This window comes from Schistocerca gregaria, chromosome X (assembly GCF_023897955.1).
Source record: "Schistocerca gregaria isolate iqSchGreg1 chromosome X, iqSchGreg1.2, whole genome shotgun sequence".
NCBI lineage: Eukaryota > Metazoa > Arthropoda > Insecta > Orthoptera > Acrididae > Schistocerca > Schistocerca gregaria.
The window spans coordinates 641,774,093-641,794,511 of NC_064931.1; the positions used below are offsets into that span (position 1 = coordinate 641,774,093).

Sequence of the window (20,419 nt, forward strand, 5' to 3'; positions counted from 1 at the left end):
TGAAGTTGCCTATAAATCAATGACTTGGTCTATTATCTTTACTGTTGTCCATGACACTACTTCAGCAAATCTTTTTGTGTTTGATACCTTTCAGGCTTTTGGCTTTTCAGTCATAGACTCCATACAGTTTGTATCCATCAAAGTGCCAAATCAATCATTAGAATCTCTGTGCTCACAATTTCCAGATATCTTTGTGGAAGGCCTAGGGTGTGTGATAGACTTTACTTTCAAGCCCAAATAACCTTGAAGCACTTGGCTCATTGTAGATATTTTCATGTTAGGCAGATTCCTATAGCCTATGTTCCCAAGTCAAGGTGGAGCTGGACTGACTTGCCTCTCTCAGGGCTGTGGTTTCCATTTCCTCTAATGAATGGGCCACACCCCTCTGTTAAATTGCGACTCTGCAGCAGTTTTAAGGTCACTGTGAATTCACAATTTGTGGTGGACACATTTCCACTGCCACATCTGGATAAAGTGCTCACACGCTTAGCAGTGGCCAGGCCAATTCTTCTCCATACTTGAACTTTCCGAAGCATATCAACGGTTTCCCTTGGATGAGGATCCAAGTGTATCACAGTTCTTAATACACATATTGGCCTACATCAATACCAACGGTTGATGTTTGGTGTGACAAGTGCCCCCACAATTTTTCAACACCATCTGGAACAGGTCATGTCTACTATTCCACACTGTTCCAACTATCTGGATGACACTGTTATTACCGGACATACTACAAGCAACCACCTACACAATCTCTGGTCCTGTTTTCAAAAATCTCGGGCCATGAGTCTGCTTTACAATCGGCCGAAGGCCAATTTTTTCCAACCATCTCTTGAGTACCTGGGCCACAGCATCTCGTGGCAGGGTGTCCGACCCATGGAGAGTCTTTTCAGCGCCATTACGCACATGCCATGCCCCTCGCCGCTGCAGGAACAGCAGGCTTTTGTGCGCAAAATTGCATATTACCACCAGTTGACGCCTGGGACATCTACCATTGCATGCCCTCTCTACCTCCTTCTCTGCAAGGGTGCTTCCTTTGTCTGTCTCCAGTGTGCAACCAAGTTTTCACCATGCTGAAGAAACACCTCAGGTCGGCACCATGTCTAACTACATTTCATCCCCACAAACCGTTGGTTTTGGCTATGGATGCCTTGCAGTATGGCATGAGGGCAGTCCTCACTCATCAGAATGCAGATGGTGCAGAACAGCCAGAAGGGAAGAAGAATGATTGGGTTCAATGTCCCGTCAACATCAAAGTCGTTAGAGATAGAGCACAAACTCAGATTGCGTCAAGGATGGAGAAGAAAATTGGCCATGTCCTTTCAAAGGAACAACCCTGGCATTTGCCTGGAGTGATTTCGGGAAATCATAGAAAACCTAAATGTGGATGGCCAGACACAGGTTTGAACCATCATCCTTCCGAATGAGAGTCCAGTGTTCTAACCACTGTGTCACCTCACTCGGTCAGAGCAGTCACTCATGCTGCATCCAAAATTTTCAGTCCAGCACAGGTCCACTACTATCAAGATGAGAGGGAGACTCTGACCATTGTGTATGTGGTCAATGTCAACTAATTACAAACCACAGACCATTAATTTCATTATTTAGTCCGTCTTCCTGGGTCCCTGATAAGGTGGCCCACAGGTTGCAGCAGCTGACCTTGTTCCTTTCCAAATATGACTACAACATTCAATTTCGCCCCACTGGGTGCCATACCAATGCAAATACCCTATCTGGGCTGCCTGTTGGCCCAGACCCCAAGTTTGATCGGGTGGAGCTTATATGTTTTCATTTGGATATCTCCTCCCGCCAAGTGATAGACGGGTTTCCGATCACTAGTGTCCAAGTTGCCAAGGCATCTGACCCTGCCCTAATGCAGGTAGTTCACCTTGTCCAGCAGCATTGGTCTTCTTGACCTCCAGGCCATGCTTCCGATCTGCTCCGTAACTACTTGGTCTTGCACCACCGTCTCTTGGTCATTGAAGGGGTTGTCCTCCTCCTCTACATGGATGACGCAGCTCCCAGGTTGGTCATTCCTGGGAGTTTATAGCAGGAGGTCTTACAGCAGTTACATGAGGGTCACTGAGATGTTTCCCCCACCAATCGTGGCTTGCAGACATGAGTACTGGCCTGACCAAGAGTTACAGTATTTGATTACTGTGTATCCCCAGTGTGCTAATCAACAGGAGACTCCCAAGGCCTCATTTTCCTCATAGCCTCCAGTGACCAAGCCTTGGGAATGCATCCATGTGGATTTTGCAGGTCCGTTTCTGAATGTGCTTTGGCTGATTGTCACTGATACATTTTTGCATTTTCCATACATGGTCCGGTGCTCCTCAGCCACTACCATAGTCACCATTCAGGCTTTCTAAAAAAAATATTTGCTGTTCAAGATCTCATAGGTACTCTCATTGTAGACATTAGAACAATCAGAGACTACCACTCGTGGATGCATGCATAGCATCTGTTCCACGCATTCTACCAGCCAGCCGACAACTTACAGTAAATGTAATGCCATCCTAGGTTCAGGAGCATGGGACAGAGGCTGGTCGATGAAATGTAATGATACTATACCAACAGCCATTAGATTGATATTGTTTTACTAGGCAACCAGTTTAGACGTTCCAATCATGTCATCTTCAGGCGTATCACATGTATGACACCAAGCACCATTTGTGCACGTATAAGACAAGGCACCAATACTCGTATCTGGTTCCACAGATCTCTGAACTTCATGAGCACATGTGTTCTTCACACATGTGCCAGCTCATGAAATTTTGATATCTACAAAACCACAGAGCGAGGTGGTGCAGTGGTTAGCACACTGGCCTTGTCCTATATATGCACAAGTGGAACTTGGTGTCACTCATGTGACAGGCCTGAAGATAACGTGATTGGGATGTTGAAACTGATTGCCTAATACAATATCAACATAATGGCTGTTGGTAGAGTATTATTACATGATAACTTACAGAGTTGTTCCTGGCCAAGCTCCCCCTCAGTTACTTGTTGACATTCTGACAAGGACTAGTAGTGTAGCCACTCTACGGCAAACAAGTTATTTCTTGATTTAATAAAGTGTTGTGTCCATCATTGTCTGTGTGATCTTTTACAAAAATGTCAATTAATGAGCCTTAAGACAATCAGCAACAAAATATTGATTTAGTGCTAAAAATGAATAACTTGAGCAAGTACCTTATGTAAAATTTTTGGATCTCCACCTCAATGATAAGTTTACATGGACAGAGTACGTCAATAGTAAAAGTAGTAAATTAAATTCAGGTTGCTATGCACTATGGAAGTTAACCAAATTGTCAGTATCAAAGTCCTCAAAATGTTTTACTTAGTATGCTTTGAATCTATAGTGTTACATGGAATAATACTAAGGGGAAGCTCTGTAAATAAGAAGGTACTCACCAATACAGAAAAAAAACTGTTGGAAACTGAGAATGATCCAACAGAGAACAATGAGAAAAGTGTAAAATATATATATATATATATATATATATATATATATATATATATATATATATATATATATATATATATATTCCTGGAAATTGAAATAAGAACACCGTGACCGTGAATTCATTGTCCCAGGAAGGGGAAACGTTATTGACACATTCCTGGGGTCAGATACATCACATGATCACACTGACAGAACCACAGGCACATAGACACAGGCAACAGAGCATGCACAATGTCGGCACTAGTACAGTGTATATCCACCTTTCGCAGCAATGCAGGCTGCTATTCTCCCATGGAGACGATCGTAGAGATGCTGGATGTAGTCCTGTGGAACGGCTTGCCATGCCATTTCCACCTGGCGCCTCAGTTGGACCAGCATTCGTGCTGGACGTGCAGACCGCGTGAGACAACGCTTCATCCAGTCCGAAACATGCTCAATGGGGGACAGATCCGGAAATCTTGCTGGCCAGGGTAGTTGACTTACACCTTCTAGAGCACGTTGGGTGGCACGGGATACATGCGGACGTGCATTGTCCTGTTGGAACAGCAAGTTCCCTTGCCGGTTAGGAATGGTAGAACGATGGGTTCGATGATGGTTTGGATGTACCGTGCACTATTCAGCGTCCCCTCGACGATCACCAGAGGTGTAAGGCCAGTGTAGGAGATCGCTTCCCACACCATGATGCCGGGTGTTGGCCCTGTGTGCCTCGGTCGTATGCAGTCCTGATTGTGGCACTCACCTGCACAGCGCCAAACACGCATACGACCATCATTGGCACCAAGGCAGTAGCGACTCTCATCGCTGAAGACGACACGTCTCCATTCGTCCCTCCATTCACGCCTGTCGCGACACCACTGAAGGCGGGCTGCACGATGTTGGGGCGTGAGCGGAAGACGGCCTAGCGGTGTGCGGGACCGTAGCCCAACTTCATGGAGACAGTTGCGAATGGTCCTCGCCGATACCCCAGGAGCAACAGTGTCCCTAATTTGCTGGGAAGTAGTGGTGCGGTCCCCTACGGCACTGCGTAGGATCCTACGGTCCTGGCGTGCATCCGTGCGTTACTGCGGTCCGGTCCCAGGTCGACGGGCACGTGCACCTTCCACCGACCACTGGCGACAACATCAATGTACTGTGGAGACCTCACGCCCCACGTGTTGAGCAATTCGGCGGTACGTCCACCCGGCCTCCCGCATGCCCACTATACGCCCTCGCTCAAAGTCCGTCAACTGCACATACGGTTCACGTCCACGCTGTCACGGCATGCTACCAGTGTTAAAGACTGCGATGGAGCTCCGTATGCCACAGCAAACTGGCTGACACTGACGGCGGCGGTGCACAAATGCTGCGCAGCTAGCGCCATTCGACGGCCAACACCGTGGTTCCTGGTGTGTCCGCTGTGCCGTGCGTGTGATCATTGCTTGTACAGCCCTCTCGCAGTGTCCGGAACAAGTATGGTGGGTCTGACACACCGGTGACAATGTGTTCTTTTTTCCATTTTCAGGAGTATAGGGATGTACTTATTCAATAGCCTTCATAGATCATTATTGTGTTGAAGCACACTTCCAGAGAAATGCTGAAGAAGAATCCATTTAATTCCTTACATGAAATTATTGATTATTAAAAGGAAAATCCTAAAATATGACACATGTCAAAGATAGAAAACAGCAGTATCATTCAATTTTGATAAACATTGTGTGTGTGTGTGTGTGTGTGTGTGTGTGTGTGTGTGTGTGTGTGTGTAAATTTAAAGATAAGTCACATACTGTAAAATATCATAACATATTATGCTGTAATCTCTTTATAAATAAACTGAAGAGTACACTATTTAATTGTCATTCTATAACCAAATGTCAAGGTCTGTAAGTAATGATACAACAGTATCAACTGAAATGGCTGAATAAATAAATACATAAATAAACAATGCCCACAAAAGGCAAGAGTTCGGATTCAAGTTGCAGTCAGTACCAGAACATTATTTTGCCAACTTCACAGGTAATTATTGTTTGGGACAGAAATCTGATGGTCATGGTTTATATCTTAATAGGTGTCACAACATTCTTTAGCCCTTCAGCACTGAGTATGTGCAAACTGAACTGCAAACATTTTTTGATGGAACAAAGGCAGCAAAAGACAGATTTGTATAACAACCATGATCATAAAGACTAAGACACTAAGGTGGCAAAGTTAAGTGGCTGTAGGAAGAAGATACAAGACGACATAAACAAAATTTCTAGCTGCTGTCATGAATGGCAGCTAGCACTAAATATAAGTTAATGTCGATGAGTAGGAAAAACAAACCCATAATGTTCCCATACAGCAGTAGTAGTCTCCTGCTTGACACAGTCACATCATTTAAATTAAGTACCTTGCATAGGGATCACCATCAAGGGATCACAAATTTAGCATTGGAGGGCAGTATGGAGGGTAAAAATCGTAGGAGACCAAGAGATGAATGCACTAAGCAGATTCAGAAGGATGTAGGTTGCAGTAAGTACTGGGAGATGAGGAAGCTTGCACAGGATAGAGTAGCATGGAGAGCTGCATCAAACCAGTCTCAGGACTGAAGCCAACAACAACAACAACAACAACAACAACAACAACAACCTTGCATAACGTTGCAAGGTGATATGAAAGGCCAATGTTTTACTTCAGTTTATTGGTTCAAATGGCTCTGACCACTATGAGACTTAACATCTATGGTCATCAGTCCCCTAGAACTTAGAACTACTCAAACCTAACTAACCTAAGGACATCACACAAGACCCAGCCATCACAAGGCAGAGAAAATCCCTGACCCCGCCGGGAATCCAACCCGGGAACCCGGGTGTGGGATTCAGTTTATTGAGATAATTCCAGTAAAGTATGGTTCTTCTGAAAAGGAGACCACATATAGGATGCTTATGCAACCTACTCTTGAGTACTGCTTGAGTGTTTTGGCATCCGTACCAGATCGGATTGAAGGAAGACAGCGAGCTGTTGTTACAGGTAGGTTTGAACAATACACAAGTGTTACAAAGATGCTTCGGGAACTCAAATGGGAATCGCTGGAGGGACGGCAACATTCTTTCTGAGAAATACTACTGAGAACATTTAGAGAATCGGCATTTGAAACTGACTGCAGAATAATTCTGCTGACTCCAATATTAATTGCACATAAGGACCATGAAGATACAATGTGAGAAATTACAGCTTATATGTAGGCATACAGACAGTCATTTTTCCTTCATTCTATTTGCGAGTGGAACAGGAAAGGAAATGACTAGTAGTGGTACAGGGTATCCTCCACCATGCGCCATACAGTGGATTGCAGAGTACTGATGTAGATGTAGATGTAGTAAAGACACCTGCCAACCTCTAACACTAACACTGCCAAACCCATAAATTAACATGCTGACCCTGTGAACATGTGGGATAAAGGCCAGGTAAAAGAATAAGAAGAAGGGCATGCATGTTATTTCACTGTAATATTGTAGTCTGCACTTCAAAATATTGCACACATGCAACAACACAGCATCTGGAAGGAAGATTTTTACCACCAAATATGAAAAATAATATATACATCACAGATAAAAGTATGTAAAACATTTTTTCTCTTTCTTTGCAACCAACTTTTAAATCATGGATCCAAAAATATCTTTTAGGCTCTTCCTTCTCAATCATTTTTATACACACTCCTTGGCCATTTATTTTAATTTTTCATCTTACTAAAATGTCTCTGTCTTTCTTCCAAGTTCTACAGGGAATCACCTGATGAGCTTTCTGCTGAAAGTGACTGTTCCATTTAGAAACAATTTATATGGCAAGCATTTTTTCACATGTCCCATATGTTCCCTCTTCCCTAACTCCATTTGCATTCATTCCTACCTCTACTTTGATGCTGAGAAACAGAGTTACAGGCAAAAATAGGGCATAATTCCTTCACAATTCATGAAAATTTTGCTACTTGCTGCTATTTTCCAGTGTGAAAAGTCACTTAAAAAGGTTCCCTTACACTTTCAATTTTATACTGCTTTAGATTCTCATAAAAGTTGGAAATTTACAAATAATACAATTATTACACATTATAAAATGTTATAGTAACCACTTACCACCAGTCACATTTGTAGCAGATGGGACACCTTCAGACACAGCAGTATTTTTGATGGGAGGTGGTGAAGGTAGTAACAGAGGGTTTAGATCCAAATATACTTTTCCAATTGCATCATTAGCAGAGTAAGTGTCATGATCCATTAACCGAATCTGGAGAGGTTCATCCTGCAACTCTGAATCATCCACCTATAAAAAAGAAGTGTCAGGAAACTAATAAATATGAAGTGTCACTTCCATTAACTGGAACTGGAGGGGTTCATTCTGCAACTCTGAGTCATCCAACTATATAAAACAAAAGTATGTCATGTAACTAATAAACGAGCGTAACTCTTTCATCATAACAACAATAATTACAATTTTTTGCTTCTTTCCATTTCTTTCTCCTTTGCTTTCATTATGTTTACTCAAACAGATCCACCAAGTCCCCCCTCACCCCTCCCCTCCATCCATTTCCAACAGTACACAGTGAACCTATCTGGTGGGCTGATCTTAAACAGACAATGGATTTTTTTGTCTGTATACATGACATAAAAACTGAGGTGCTCATGTAAAATATTATGACAGACAGACCTAAAAATATCATTTGTAATGCTTTCTCTTGTAAACTGAATCAAATTTAATACAATTCTGGACCTCATGAGAAGGAAAGGTGACTTCTTGCCCCAAACTTGGCACAATACATTAACAAAAGCCACACCCATTTCTACATTATTTGAACAAATACCAAAGGGCCACATGCAAAAGCACGCAATTATTGAAAAGTCATTCCAAGGGAGGGTGAGCAATGGTGCGGTATACAGGTGCATGGAATATGGAATATGTTCTGTACAACTGTTATACCACAAGGTGTTCTGCCTGATGTGAAGCGGCAATTCACTAGCCTTGCTGCAAGCGCAGGAATGTGGCTCCCCCTAAATCTCTCTGTGGCCAGCCTGATTCCTTCGCGGTGACCTATGTCCCATCTCTCTTGGTAGAATACTCACCATGCATCCATAATCAACATGGGAGTACATAACAACACTATAAAACTAGAGTAGCCACACTCAGTCTGCAACCCATGTCCCACGGGTTGTGCAGTTTAAGATATTAATCCTGTGCAAGACTCTCCATCTCCATATAACTACTGCAACCTACTTAATACATACAAGGCTGCTTAATACACACAAGTCTTGGTCTCCCCCAACAATTTTCTACCCATCGCACTTCCTTCCATTACCAAACCAACAGTACCTTAATGCCTCACAATCCTTTCAACTTATCCCTTCTTTTAGTCAAGTTGTATAATAAATTAATTTTCTCCTCAATTCTATTCTGTACCACCTCATTAGTTATCCATTCTTCTCATATAATATTCAGAATTTTTCTGTAGCCCCAAATTTCACTAGCCTTATTATAACATTTAAGTTTACATTAAATGTTGACAAATTTATCTTTTCCAGAAATGCTTTTCTTACTGCTGCCAGTCTGCATTTTACACCATTTCTACTTCAGCCATCATCAATTATTTTACTTTCTGTGTCTCGTTCCTTAATCCAATTCCCTTATCATCATCTCTCACTTAATTCAACTACACACCTCACTTTAAATTTGTTGGTGTTCCTCTGATCATCTCTTTTCAAGAACTAAATATTTCATTTAGTTGATCTTCCAAGTCCTTTGTTGACTGACAGAATTACATCACTGGCAAACCTTAAGGTTTTTATTTCTTCTCCTTGAACTTTGATTTCTTTTCAAAATTTCTCTTTAGTGCTTGCTAAACATAAAGATAGAATAGAATGTACTCCACAGTCTATAACCCTGTCTCACTTCCTGTTCAACTGCTGCCTCCCTCTCATGCTCTTTGATTCTCATAACTGGAGTTTGGTTTCTGTACAAGTTGTAGACAACATTTTGTTCTCAGTATTTTAAGCCTGATTCGTCCAGGGTTTAAGATAGTCTATTTCAGTCAACATTATTAAGTCTTTTCTAAGTCAACAAATGCTATAGATGCAGGTTTGCCTTTTTTTCAGTCTGCCTTATAAGTCGTAGGATCAGTAATGCTTCAAATGTCCCTACACTTACATTTCCTCAGAACCCAAATTGATCTTACATTAGCTCAGCTCCTACTTTTTGTTCCATTCTTCTGTAGATAATTTGTGTCAGTGTAATTACAGTCAAGTGTTGCTACTTCATGTTTCATTAAAACAGTTCTTTATAATCAGCATGTAAACTCCAACATCCCGTCTACGGAAGAGTCTCTAATTACCATATGTATTTCATACCTGGGATCAGGTGATAGGATGATGATATGGGCTTATAAGAATGTAACCAGAGGATGAATGGTAAAAAGCAACACTGTCTTTAAGTGACAACCATGACATACCAACGACGAACTGTGGCTGAACGCAACAGTTGCTACACATTATGACCATAATCTTTCGTCATTGATAGGGTTGTGTTTTGTGGTGCAATTGAGTGACAGATAATGATAATTGAAGGATAAATTGTCACAATCACATAACTAACTTGAATGAACAGTGTTAGTGAACATTATGTAGCCATGGGAATCATGGCTTATGTAAAAGAAAATGTACAAGTACACAGTGAACAGGGCGTCAAGAAAAGGGATGTTGTGAAATTTACATTAGAATAAGTGATGGGCAGTCTGTAAGCTCAACACAATACACAGAAACACAGAGAGCAAGGGCAAAATGAGAAGTACAGGAGGATAGAAAGCTTTAAAGGCCTAACAGAAACAGCATGAAATACAAAAGTGGGACATAGAAATGCTGAAAAATGGATTAGAACTGAAGATGGAAAAATTTGCCAGAACATATAAAGAGTAAGTCAAATACATCTCACAAAATGGAATTTGCTGGAATGACAACAACAAAGATTCCAGAAGAGTGCAAATGCCTTGTCAACACAGAGCGTCAACAGGTGACATCTGCAAGGAGAAATCAAAGAACAACATAATTCTGTCTCAAGTGGATGCTGAATCAGACCATTTCAGGTGTCAGTTTGCTGAAAACACTGCAGAAAGGAAGTGCAAGGTTCCCATAGATACTCCAATGAGACAAGTGACAGATGCAGAGCAAGAAATTCACATCATACAGTGGAAATTACATATAAGAATTCTCTATGTCACAGTTATGGCAGAACTGCATCTATCAAATGGGCTTTTAGAGCTGTGTAAAGATGTGTTAGAAGAAATATGAGTTAGAAGAAATGTGATGCAGCAATGACAAACATGAAAAGGCAAGTGCAGATGGAAAGTTACCTTAATGTACAACAGTTTGAGCATTTAAATCCATGCAATAGCCTGCATCAAGTAGCTTCTGTGAAACATGTTCATAGTGCCCGCAAGAATTTACAGAAAAAGAGGAAGACTGGTACAGTTGTGTGGGTCACCACAACTGCAGAAGATTGTGATGACCAGCAAAAAATCCAAGATATTTTCTTACAGATGTATTGGCTGTAAACCACACAACCAATCTGTTCCCAGATGTCGATGGAAGTAGTAAAGACAAAACATATGAGAAACAAAAGAAGAAGTAAGATAAATAGAAGAGAAGGGAAAACATAAAAGAAGAAAGGTAAGAGGAAGAAGAAGTAAAGTACAGAAGAAGAGGAAGCAGAAACAAGAGGAAGATAAAAGGAATAACAGATGGAATCAGAGTGCAAATAGGAGATCAGAAATGGAGACAGAATATGAAGGTTAAGATGATCTAATGAACAAATTGAGTGGAGAGCCAACTGTGGTCCAGCCAATAAGCTCAAGAGACACTCGAGAACTGCTATGTGAATAAAGAATCTGTCCTTCACACCAGATGTTCTTTCAGATGGATATCACAAAGCCCAAGATCTGGACATCTCAAACACCCATGTCTGTGTCAATTTCCCTACAGTTTAAGGTGATGTTTCATTTGGTCTCCATACAGACAGAATTTTAAGGTGAATCTGGCTGCAAATTAGACATTTTGCCAACGAGAGCCATACCTGGACCATATACTTCAAATTCACAGTAATTTTCCAGTTGCCACATCATTTCACTCCCACACTGTGGTGCATCTGCTATCTGTACCACAGCAAAACTGTCTCTGCAGGAAATCCAGAACATGTACTTTCTTCCAACAATGTGTCACTCTTCTTGCACAGCAGTCTTAATGTGGGACAACATGTGTCACTTACTATCTGAAGTTCCTATGTATCTTTATTCCCTAAATTATTTATTCAACCACAGACTTTCTGCTGCCATATTCAAAAATACTGTGTTTGAGAAGCTACAAGGGTTGGACAAAAATATGAAAACACCATGAGAAATGTATGCTCCACATAAATGCAGATGTTAGCCAAGTCTGCAGGTTGCACTGTTGTATTTGACCATGAATGACACCCATGCAATGTCCTCAATATGTTGTGTGTCAGCTGTGGTCACAGCACTGTTCTGTGTAGTTGTGGGTGCGTGTCAGAACTAAATGACTTTGAACAAAGTGTTTGGTGTTTGAAGAGACACTATATTGAAAATTTACACTGCATACACAGAAATATGTTGTGATTTTGGTGTTTCCATATTCTTGTCCACCCCTCTGTATAAGCACACAGCATGTGGAGACTGTCCAGAAGTACTATAACTGAGAGATGGTATAATGGCAATGGATATTGTTGGATTTTTCAGTGGTATCAAAGACCTAATGATGATGTCACTGAGAAATCCATTTGGAGAGACTATTCTTTAGGGATTAGTTAGTGATGCTGACTGTGAATGTCAGTTTTTGTGTCATGTCAGTTTGCATGTACTGTTCTGGAATTCTTTCTATGGAGCAGTGTAAGCACATTAGAGGTACACTTGACATCACAAAAAATGGTTGGTGTTGAAATTTAAGCTACCTGTTATATCTCACTAACACAAATCACATTACTGGATTTATAGTACTACTCATAAAAGTAAGAACATTTGTAACTGTGAATGTGATGGGATGTGTTACATACACTTGAGACACAGCATCCTCTAAATACACACTTGGAAATCTGTACAGTCTATCTGCCAGAAACAGAGACCTGGAAATGGAACTTCATGTGATGAGGTGGAGTTGAGGGTGCAGTGGTAGTGAGAAACAGCTAGATGTTGGAGCAACCAGTGAAATGTCTTAGCAACACGGTGGCTAAGACAAACAGCTGCATGTCACTTTAGATGTTGGGAGTGCTGAAAATGACACAGCATCTGCTTTCTTCAAAAATTAATTTATCACCCACAGGCATTCAACGTCAATGATTATCTGCATTCTAAAAGGAAGGGAGCACCCGCTTTCTTCAACAATTAATATATCATCCACATGCATTCAACTTCAATGATTACCTGCACCCTGAAGGGAAAAGTGTCTATGTAATGGGCAATAAACATCTCATTTTCTGCCACCTCCTCCCAGACAGCCAGCACTATGTTCCGCAGGTCATCTCAGGTTCTTGGCACATAGTCAGGACATTTATGTTGTATCATCTAATTTGTCTCTAGCGATATGTTTTTGATGTGGTTACGGCTGGTGCAGAAGCATGACATCTGGGTACAGAAATCTCATTCCTATCACCAAACTATGTCTGGTCATTGCTGAATAATGTGTAGGAGACTGGTCCTACTGGAAACAGGTCACTCTCTCAGGATGCAATTATAGCACTGATAGGATCATGACATCACTCTGGACAGCATCAAGATTATCATTTACCACAGAAAGCATTTCACATCTATGGTAAGATTTCCAGCCTCACACTGCTGAAGACACAATAACCACCATAAAATGACTCACAGGTGTATTTAGGACTGGAATAAACTTATTTTGTGTTTCTAGAAACATCCCCCAGGCTGTGGCTAAGCCATGTCTCCGCAATATCATTTCTTCCAGGAGTGCTACTTCTGCAAGGTTCGCAGGAGAGCTTCTGTTAAGTTTGGAAGGTAGGAGATGAGGTACTGGCGGACTGACGGGGTGTGAGTCGTGCTTGGGTAGTTCAGTCGGTAGAGCACTTGCCCGCGAAAGGCAAAGGTCCCGAGTTCAAGTCTCGGTCTGGCACACCGTTTTAATCTGCCAGGAAGTTTCTTTTGAGTTCATTGCAGAGCAAGTTTACTTTGTAGTCTGGTTTTCCAGGACTGGCATTTAGCCATATCTACTGTCCCAAAAAATCAGTTAAGTATTTCAGCTGCCAATAAACTTACTCATCACTACATTATACAGTGTCGTAACACACTAACGTCTGGTTCCCACATGCATACTGGATTCTCAAGTTCCCAATTATGTTGCATCCATTGCCAGGCAGTGTAATCAGGGATGTCATACCATGTCCCAGGTTCTCAATACCGACAAATTCCCTTCCTCCACAATAACAATAACCTTATCAAGGGTCGTTTGTTGTCAATGGGCCATGGCATAATTACATAGTGTCTACACTCAACATGTGGAGGTGCAGATATTTGCTCTTGCTACAGCGCAAAAGCTAGTGCAAATGTTATTTTTGTTATGCGTTACTGTGTGCCACGCATCGATCTGCTATAGGTGACTGCTTGCCTTTTCCTTATTTTATGTATTGCTCCATCCAGAAATCTGCATTATTGTTAGACTAAAATGTCATTCTGAACTTCTTTAAAACCACGCAACTTCACATTTCAGCATATTTTTACACATTAATCTGAAACAATCTCTCACATGATTTCAACTGTCTTTCTGTAGAATGAATAATTCCATCCTTAGCAATATTTTTGTAAATAATTTTATTTCAGTCCAACAGTATTCTTCTATTTATTTTTGACGAAACATGACAATTCTCAAAGTGAAAATATATTTTAACTCAAGTTGATATGAGTATACCATTCAGCAGACATCACTCATTCCACGGCACAGAATCCTAGTTGTAAGTAGCAGCAGAGAAAAAGACATGGTAAATCAGAAAAGTAATTTAAAAACCATAATAATGATGTGTGGAATGTAAGTCTATTGTACAAAAAAATTAAAATTGTAGGCCACAACAAGAATTGAACATAGATCCCTATCTTTCTTTAGTAGCATTGTACTGAACAATCTAGCCAAGCATATGTAACAGATTGACTCCAAGTTTCAATCTAACACCACATATCATTAAGAGTTAATCCAGGACATAGTTTTACTCTGTTATATAAGGGCATTTTCCCTATAGTTCTGCAATGAGCACAACACCCCACTTAGAGTGTTGTAAAATATTAGCTGGTGACAATCAGATTTCACTGCGCTAATGAACTTCAGTCTGTTGCAAATGAGTTATGAGGAACATCATTTTTTATGCCAGCCTCTAATTCAATCATGTATGTACTCCATACATAACCTCAGATATGAAAAATAGTACTCTTTCCCCAAAATATTCCCTTCAAAAACCAAGTCAGGGAGGAAAGGCACATAGTGGCTGGCAATAAATAAATAAATCTGGAAAATGTACAGACATCATCACCACCACTTATTAACAAGCAAGAACCACTATTCTCGTTGGTGTTTTATTTTTCATTTAGGCATTAAGTGTGACAGTATAATATACAAAGGAAATTTTCCCCATTACAGATAAATTACCTCATATTTATACCAATCAGAATTCCATTGAGGATTAAGAGATTTCCGGTAAACATCAGTTTTATATGTAGTATTGCCAAGCTTTATTTCAACATATGCATCTGTCGTATCACTTGAACGGTCCATGACAGGCAAGTTTCGGCCTGCAAGAATTTTCACTTTCACCTTTCCTGGCATTTTTCGATGTACTATCCCAAACCCTAAAATGAGAGAGAAAGAGAAAGAGAGGCAGTATGAATATTTTATAAATCATTTTTCATTCCATATTTCTTGTACTAAGATTTCCAATCCTTTTATCAGTTGAATATAGTTACAAACAAAATCAAACTACTGTGTAGCATGACTGGGTCCTTGAAATGATATTGTTCTCTATAATTATCAAAGTAAGCACAATTTCAAGTATACTTAAGGTAGTTACCTCCAACCAAATAATATTAAATCATTCATTCACAATTGTCATAAAAGTCATCAAAAACGAATGCCGTCTGTATATAACTCTAAAAATATATTTTTATACAATTTTAAACATATAACTAACTACCAGTATTACAGTTTCACAATTTGTGTTATTACAAGAACTATTACAATTTTCATTATTACAAGAAAAAAAATGTTATGGATGTGTAGTTAGGTTTATCTGTACGAGGTTATACAATTATTACCAATGGCTTTCAAATTTCTACCGGTACAAAGACTTATATGGAAAACAACATTCCTCAACTCTTCTAATTAAATGGTACTTTGTTGAACTCTATATATAATCAGGTATCAAATTCACTAATTTAATTTTCTAGATGGCACATCTACATTTTTTTACAGGTCCTATTTTTTTATATGTCTCAGGCATTTCTAGTTGATAAGAACACAATCCCATCAGGTAGTCTGAATTCACTGCTTCCAAATGCTAATAGCTGGTAACAAGCTTTATGAACACACATACCAGCAACATACTTACATTTTTTCCTGGAAACTCATCTCAATAATTAGCTGGAGTGGTAGCACATTTTGATACATAAAAATTAAGGTATTCCATATTCTTTTCATTCTATGACTTTTAGAGACTTTCCCAATGGTTTCTTCTACCACCAGGTGTCTCCTAAAAGTCATCAGACACATTTTCTCTGGTGTTTTGGTAGCTATCTGCAATTTCACTTTAGCATTGTGTAGATGGATTCAAAACAAATAATACTGATCATCGTATGTTTCATACAACACTCAGTTCCAATGGAAGACACTGGTTTGTTTCTTGTTAAAAACAAAATTTTCTTTTTTAAGTGGAATATTGTGTGCCCATTTGAAAGAGTGGTTCCAAATTAGTCTACAGTGATATTTAGTTTCATTATATAAATTAATGTGGTTAAAAAAAAAAAGGTCTCTGGCAGCAGTGACAGAGTAATGCTGCTGTATGCAGCACCAAACAGACAGCACATCCCAAGCCAGCACACAAGATGAAGCATGTCAGAAAAGAAGTGCATGCCAAACAAATGTTTACTGATATGTTAGAGGACATGTTATTTAATTAAATATCTTACTACTGCTTCATACAGTTATTAACACTATGACTGTATGTCAAATGTCTTTTTCTGCTGCTTCTCTTCAGTAAGTAGTATTTCTTCTACATTGATTTCATTGTAAATAATAAGTGAAGTGTAAGAGCTAAAATTTAATAGTAAATCACAGCAAATTCAATGTGCATACAAAACAGGACAAACACATTACAAAAATCAACTAAGTCTAATTATGAACCACAACAAATTTTACAGGAGCATATAACATATAATTGATAGTATTAAAACTAACATTATCAGATGATTTACACCTGTGTAACTAAATCTTCACAAAAATGTATCCAGAAATAACAAAATGAGAGTGAATTTAATGTGGGTATTTTGCTCCAAGTTGCAATTTCACACAAAAAACAGATTAGACACACATTACAAGTAAAAATCAGAGATAAGTTAAACAGAAAATTTGTGAGACTCAGATGCCATACAAGAACTATAACTTTTTAGGTAGCGGGGTAACCACAACCCCGGAGTACAGTATCGTTTTGTGTTGAAGAATGATGAAAGTGGCAGTTTTGTGCTGCTAAGGAAAATTCATTATGCATATGATAAGCTGAATGATTCCATGTTACATTCTGGAGCAATAAAATTACTGAATAATACAAAAAACGATTAACGACAATATTATGAAAAGGATAAATTGCTTCTGATATTGTCTCCTCTATATGGTGAGTAGCAATCTATACTTTTTATAATACTGTTGTTATTCCATCCAGGATTATCCAGTTTTTGACAAAAGAAGATTATTTCTCTTAAATACAACTCTGTTTGACAAACAAGGATTATTTATCTTAAATACAATAGGTTCACGAAGAGTGAGATAGTCAATCAGTTTTTTGTTTCTTTGCACATAAAGATCTGCAGTCTGGTTACACACTGAAAACTACAGTAAAAAAAAAAAAAAGCGAAGTATCATGCAGTAATTCACTTTTAATTGCAGCAGAAATGTTGCAGCTCTGTCACACCAATACAGGCAGGTAGAGACACAATCTAGATTATCAAGTGGCTGTGCCATCTTGATTTGGCCCCTCTGGCAGCTTGCTACAGAACTATGGCATGAGAATTTCATCAATGGTTGGTTGGATGGTTTAAGAGGGGGGAAGGGACCAAACTGCATGCTCATCGGTCCCTTGCTCCTACAACATAAGTCCACGAGGGGTAGAATAAAACAAAAGACATATACAGCACAATACCGAAAGGAATGAAAAACCAAAAAGAATGAAGAAGGGCAAAAACACTAACAGAGTGGCTAAAAGTGGGCAGGCCAGCAAGAGGTCAACGACCGTCATTGAGGAGTCACAGTGAGACAGAGGGGGTCCTCACGACGATGGAGGTAACCGAGTGTGACCCACGTATGCCCAATGTGGAGTCAACGAAGGACAACTGATTCCCTGCGAGAAGCCTGCAGGGAAGACTTCCATACATTCACAGTCTTCTTAATGGCACACAGTTTATTGCACGTACTGTTATGCCACTCCACCTCCCAAAGCCGAAAAACTTATAGCATAAGACAGAACGCAGGTCAGATTCAGAGAGGCCGATCTCCCTGTTTGGCCAGCCTATCAGCAAGTTCATTGCCTGGGATGCCAACATGTCCTGGGGTCCGGACAAACACCACTGAATGACTGGACCATTCTAGGGCATAGATGGACTCCTGGATGGTCGCTACCCAAGGTTGGTGAGGGTCCCACTGGTTGATAGCTTCTAAGCTAATCAGGGAGTCAGTACAGAGGAGAAACGCCTCGCCAGAGCATGAACTTATGTACTCAAGTGCACGAGATAGGGCCACCAGCTCTGCAGTGAATACACTGCAGCCATTGGGTAAGGAATGCTGTTCAATATGGCTACCGTGAATGTAGGTGAAGCCAACATGACCATCAGCCATCAAGCTGTCAGTGTAAACCACTTCAGAGCCCCAGAACACTTCAAGAATTGAGAAGAAGTGACAGCGGGGAGCCGCAGGGTTAACAGAGTTCTTAGGGCCTCATGAAAGGTACAGGCAAAGCTTCGGCCTCCGGCTTCACCATGGAGGTGTACATGGATGGATCTTGAGGAGAGGTGGTAAAGGCAAGGACTTCAGTTCAGACAGAAGCGATCGCATGCAAACCGTAATAGTCAGCCCTAACATGGGCCGCCTATGCGGGAGGTGAACTGCTGTGGTTGGGAAAAGAAGACGGTAATTAGGATGTTCAGGAGTACTATGAATGTGTGCAACATAACTGGCGAGCAGTTGTGCATGTCTGATATTCAATGGAGGGACTCCAGTCTCCGCCAGTAAGCTGGTCACTGAACACATCCTAATAGATCCTGTTACTAGTCGAACTCCGCAATTGTGCAATAGGTGGAGCAAACGCAATGCTGAGGGTGCCGCTGAATCATAAATTACACTCCCATAGTCAAGGCAGGATTGAACAAGGGCGCTGCAGCAGTGTGGAGCGATCTGCACCCCAGATGGTGTTGCACAGGCAACGGGGGGCACAGAGCTGCTACCAACACTGCCGTTTAAGCTGACGAAGATGAGGAAGCCAAGTCAAATGAGTGTCGGAAACCAGACCTAAGAATCGGTATGTCTCCACGACAGTTAGTGGATTGTCATAAAGCTAAAGTGCTGGTTCCGGATGAATGGTACGATGAAGACAGAAATGTGTGACATGCATCTTCACGGCTGAAAACTGGAAGCCATCATCATGAGACTGGACAAGCATGGAACATTCAATGATGCAGTTTACACCTCAGGGACACCTGCTGCCACCTACTTATTGCCTCAGCAGTCTATATCAATTGTGTCTGAGGGTCCAGAAAGATCTAGGTCCCCACCGGACACTAGAATTTCCACCTCATCCTCAGATGCAGAGCGGTGGTGTGTGTGACATCGCAATTTTCTTGGTTTTTTTTTTTTTTTTGGGGGGGGGGGGGGGGGTCCTTTTTTGATTTCTCATGCTGTTCCTTGAGTTTCTCTAGCTGGGAGGACTTCTTTGATTCAGTCTCTGGGACTGAGGAGGCCCATGAAGCCCTATCACCAACTACCTGTGGCTGCTTTAGCCACTGGCAGGTGTCCACTTTGCCACTGGTAAGAACCTGGGAAGGGAGTGACCCAAGGGACCCCTTCCTAGTGAAAGGAGCCAAAGAAGACATACGCTTCTCCGGCTTAGAAGTGGGGACTGATGTCCCCAATGATTGAGGGAGTGCTGCTCCCGAAATAGGTGGTGCGCGAGCAACAGGGGGCGAAGTGACCCCCACCATCAAGGGGGCAGGTGTAGCCTTACGGCTCTGAGAGCTGACTGGAATTGGTGCAACGGATGGGGCTGTAACAGTTGTTATAGCGGTGGCGTAATATGATGTCATGCACACAGGATGGAGCCTTTCAAATTTCCTTTTAGACTCAGTGTAGGTCAGTCGGTCCAGAGTCTTGCATTCCATTATTTTCCTTTCCTTCCGCAGAATCCTACAGTCCAGCGAGCAAGGGGAATGGTGCTCTCCGCAGTTGACACAGATGGGAGGCGTGGCACATGGAGTATTGGGATGGGATGGACGGCCACAATCTCGACATATGAGGCTGGCAGTACAGCAAGAAGACATACGACTGAACTTCCAGCACTTAAAGCACCACATCGGAGGAGGGTATACGGCTTGACATCACAGCGGTAGACCATCACCTTCTCAGGTAATGTGTCACCCTCGAAGGCCAAGATGAAGGCACCGGTGGCAACCTGATTATCCCTCAGACCCCG

At 41.1% G+C, this 20,419-nt stretch overlaps 1 protein-coding gene across 3 annotated transcripts in view; it reads right to left on the reverse strand.

Annotated features, from left to right (window-relative positions):
• Window positions 1–20,419, reverse strand: part of LOC126297602 (C2 domain-containing protein 5) — a 217,252-nt gene that overhangs the window by 126,612 nt on the left and 70,221 nt on the right. For all 3 annotated transcript variants that reach the window (XM_049988584.1, XM_049988585.1, XM_049988586.1), the window contains 2 exons: window positions 15,124–15,323; window positions 7,558–7,744 (listed from right to left, as the gene is read on the reverse strand). In XM_049988584.1, coding sequence (XP_049844541.1) covers window positions 7,558–7,744; window positions 15,124–15,323 — 387 coding nt within the window. The remainder of the gene's footprint in view (window positions 1–7,557; window positions 7,745–15,123; window positions 15,324–20,419) is intronic.